Source organism: Morone saxatilis, unplaced genomic scaffold (assembly GCF_004916995.1).
Source record: "Morone saxatilis isolate NCDOM2014 unplaced genomic scaffold, NCSU_SB_2.0 Contig5, whole genome shotgun sequence".
Lineage (NCBI taxonomy): Eukaryota > Metazoa > Chordata > Actinopteri > Moronidae > Morone > Morone saxatilis.
Window position 1 is genome coordinate 6,725,399 of NW_023340095.1, and position 3,241 is coordinate 6,728,639.

Genomic DNA, 3,241 nt, shown 5'->3' on the forward strand with positions numbered 1-3,241 from the left:
TGTGTGTGTGTGTGTATATGCAGAAGTTTTATTTTTGTTTGCTTTTCTCCTTGGTCTTAGATTTGTACAACTGCTTACACCATTGCACTATTAAAAAGCAATATATCTGTGTAGTAACAGTTATATGTTATATCCATGCACAACCTTTTTGCAGTAGCTGGAGTAATAACAATAGAGAACAGAAAGATTCAGACCTTTTTTATTGAATAAATATCAGCACTCATAGCACAAACATAGATTCTAATCACAAAACAATACATTCATATTTTACGGCGGAGCAATACCATTAGAGTATCACAGTGCGCAGTGAAAAAAAGTGACATAAAACCTAAATGTGACTCTTTTTGTTGTTATTTTGTAGGTGATGAAGGACTACGGTTTCAGCTTATCCAAGAATTTCTCTGCCTTCGCCTCCTTTGGGTTCCATCCGGTCGGTGCTGGTGTCCCTTGGCTTCCTGCAGGGGCCCAAATCGGCATCCCAGCAAACTTTAACAGCGCGCCCGATGACCCGAGCGGGATCACCAACCGCACCATTTTCATCAACGGCAAAATAGTGGACTGGAGCAGCGACGCTGGTTCTGCTTTAAAGGAGGCACTGGTGTTTTCCCTCGATGCACAGAAATTTGCCATAGCACGAGAAGTGGCCCGCTTGCAGTCAGGAGGACCTATTTTGACTGCTGCGGTTCCCTCGTTGTGTCTGGGCGGGGTTTGGTTCTACAGTGTGGCGCTGAAGCAGATGTTGGGGCTCTACGCCAGACCTGCGCTGTTTCGTGGGGCTGCGAACGTTGTGGCGCTGGGGCTCGGTGCCGTGTCCTACTTCCTAACCTCGGACGCTGTCAGTCAGTGGATTGACTATAGCTCGGACCAGCGCGCAGCCGGAGTGTCCCGTGATTATGCCAAAGGAGGTGTCGAGTTTTACGATAAGATTCTGTCCAGAAACAAGACACTGCGCTCCCTGATGGGGCAGAAGGGAGCGGATATGTACGCTCCCAGCGGGAACTTGTTTCCTGCTCACATCCTTCAGTTGAAACACACACCGTACACAACCAGGAGGGACGGGATCCTCACTCTGCTGAAAAAGGAGAAAGTTTGAGAAAGAAATGGGATGTTGTGTTGAGATTGAAAATGGATGTCTGTGAGTTTGTATTGATCTACTGTAAGTTGTGCTCATCTCTGAATAGACTGTGGTTTCTAAGCTTTATTTGCAGCTAAAAAAACAGGCCAAAACAATTGTTAACATCTTTTAACACATCCCACATGTGCTGAATGTTTTGTGCGATATTTTATAAATCCTGTAATTTGAAACATTTAAATTACAAAACATTCTTGTTGGGTGGGGGAAAAAAAATCAAGATTTTGATGGTTCATTCTCGACTCAATGTCTTATCAAATAAACATATTTGAAGCTTGTTCAGAGCATCTGATGAAATATGTTTTGTTGAATAGACGAGGGCAAATGGTCTTTGTCCTGCAGAATAAGGTGGCATTGTTTTGTTGCTTTTGCCATACATTTATCGGTATCTAGCCGTGCATAGTTTTGTTTAGTTTTGCTTTTATTTGTCCAGGTTTTGAGATACTATGTGTATGATTTCTGCCGCAACCCCATTACAGTCAGGGTGAAAGGAATTTTGTCTGCATTGTCCCTAAACCTTACTGTAAACAGTTTAGATTGGATCTACATTCTGCCAAATAAATCGTCCTCATGAAAACTGTTGACAGCATGTTGGGTTGATTATCCTAATATGCCTTTGACATTGTTTCCAAAAGTACTTTTATATTCTTAAACTGCAAGTATCTTTATTTATTTAAATTTATTTATTCAGTTCTGAAAGAAAAAAAAAAATCAAAAGGGAAGCACCACAATAAAGAATAGTGAGAGGTTTTTGGCATTTCAGCGTTGGTAAGCTGTGTCTGTACCTTCAGGTGTGTCACCACTCTTTGAAAGACAGATAAAACCATTATGGAGGGATTGTTGTGGGATGGACTGGTACTCATAATCTCTGTGCTGATCGTGTTGTATATAAGGAAATAAGAACCATAAAGCAGTTTTATGCACCATCCATATGTGCCTACTTATAATAGATTAATATAGAGCTGGTTAATGCAGTATTTTCCCAGTACATGCATAAAAAAAGCTCCATATTTATGTTTCTCCCTGTGCTCTGTTGACCTATAGTCATCTATTTATCCTTAAAGGAATTACATCCAAATGTGGTCTCTATAATGAATAGCCCTTTTCTTTTAATCTCCTCGTGCCGGGCTTCAAATAACCTTTAAAGAGAGTAACACTCTATGTACCCATACATCATTTGCATGACTCTAACTAATTTATTTAGTGCTAATAATCTTAATATGCAGTTTATTGTGACTCTGAACTCATCTTATAGCACCCTCAGGTTGTCCGTTTGCATATTAACAAGGTTCAGATGTGGTGTTTAAATTACATTTCCAGTCCAGTGCCCTGTGGACTCAACTAAATATAGAAGTATGTAATTAATAATGTTGTAGATCAACATACGCTGACATTTTACATAATTGTCCTTAGGTAGCTCATGTCATAGAAGAAGCTACTAATCCACTGGGTGTTTTTACATCCAGTGGGTCAATAGACTCAAAACTAGAAGGCACATGTCCCTGATAAAATCTGGACATAAAAAAGCATGCAGACGGCCGGACTGGTTGTGTAGAGGCACTGTTCTTAATCAGGACAGCTCAGGTTCAGTGTACTCTGACAGGAAGCGTCCTTTCTGCATTAGTGCCCTTGAGCAAGATGCAGGATTTGTTCCAGATCCATGGTAATGCAGCAGATTGTTCATGCTTTTCCCTCCAGTATGTTAATTAAATATTATTGTACCAAAATAATCATCATGTCATACTACGTTGAAAACAAAAAATATCTATGAATGCATAATTGATCGGGAATGTTCCTGAAAAAGAAGCTTTGACTGAATTTTTAGGTCTACTCCATCATTATCCCCGAGTACAAAGTGGCTTTTGGGATATGCACATCAACAATACTGGGCTCATTGTCTTGTTCTCACCACTACGCTTCATCTGCTTAATTCATTGTATGCCAAACAGAGTTACTGTACAATGGCCCATTGTTAGCTGCATTGTGGGCTGTTTCTTCTTTGAGCCACTTGAGGTCAGTACAGCCTACATTACCTCTCTCACAGTGTGCACGAGTGCTGTATCTTTCTGTTGCAGTGTCTAGTGAATGACATGGCTACAGATTCATTTG

At 40.5% G+C, this 3,241-nt stretch overlaps 1 protein-coding gene across 1 annotated transcript in view; it reads left to right on the plus strand.

The window, feature by feature from the left end:
• The window catches only part of tmem177 (transmembrane protein 177), a 2,886-nt gene extending 1,134 nt beyond the window's left edge, over nucleotides 1-1,752 (plus strand). The window contains exon 3 of the mRNA XM_035676794.1: nucleotides 362-1,752. Within this exon, the coding sequence (XP_035532687.1) occupies nucleotides 362-1,093 (732 nt within the window). The 3' untranslated portion in view covers nucleotides 1,094-1,752. The remainder of the gene's footprint in view (nucleotides 1-361) is intronic.
• The last annotated feature ends 1,489 nt before the right edge of the window (nucleotides 1,753-3,241 follow it).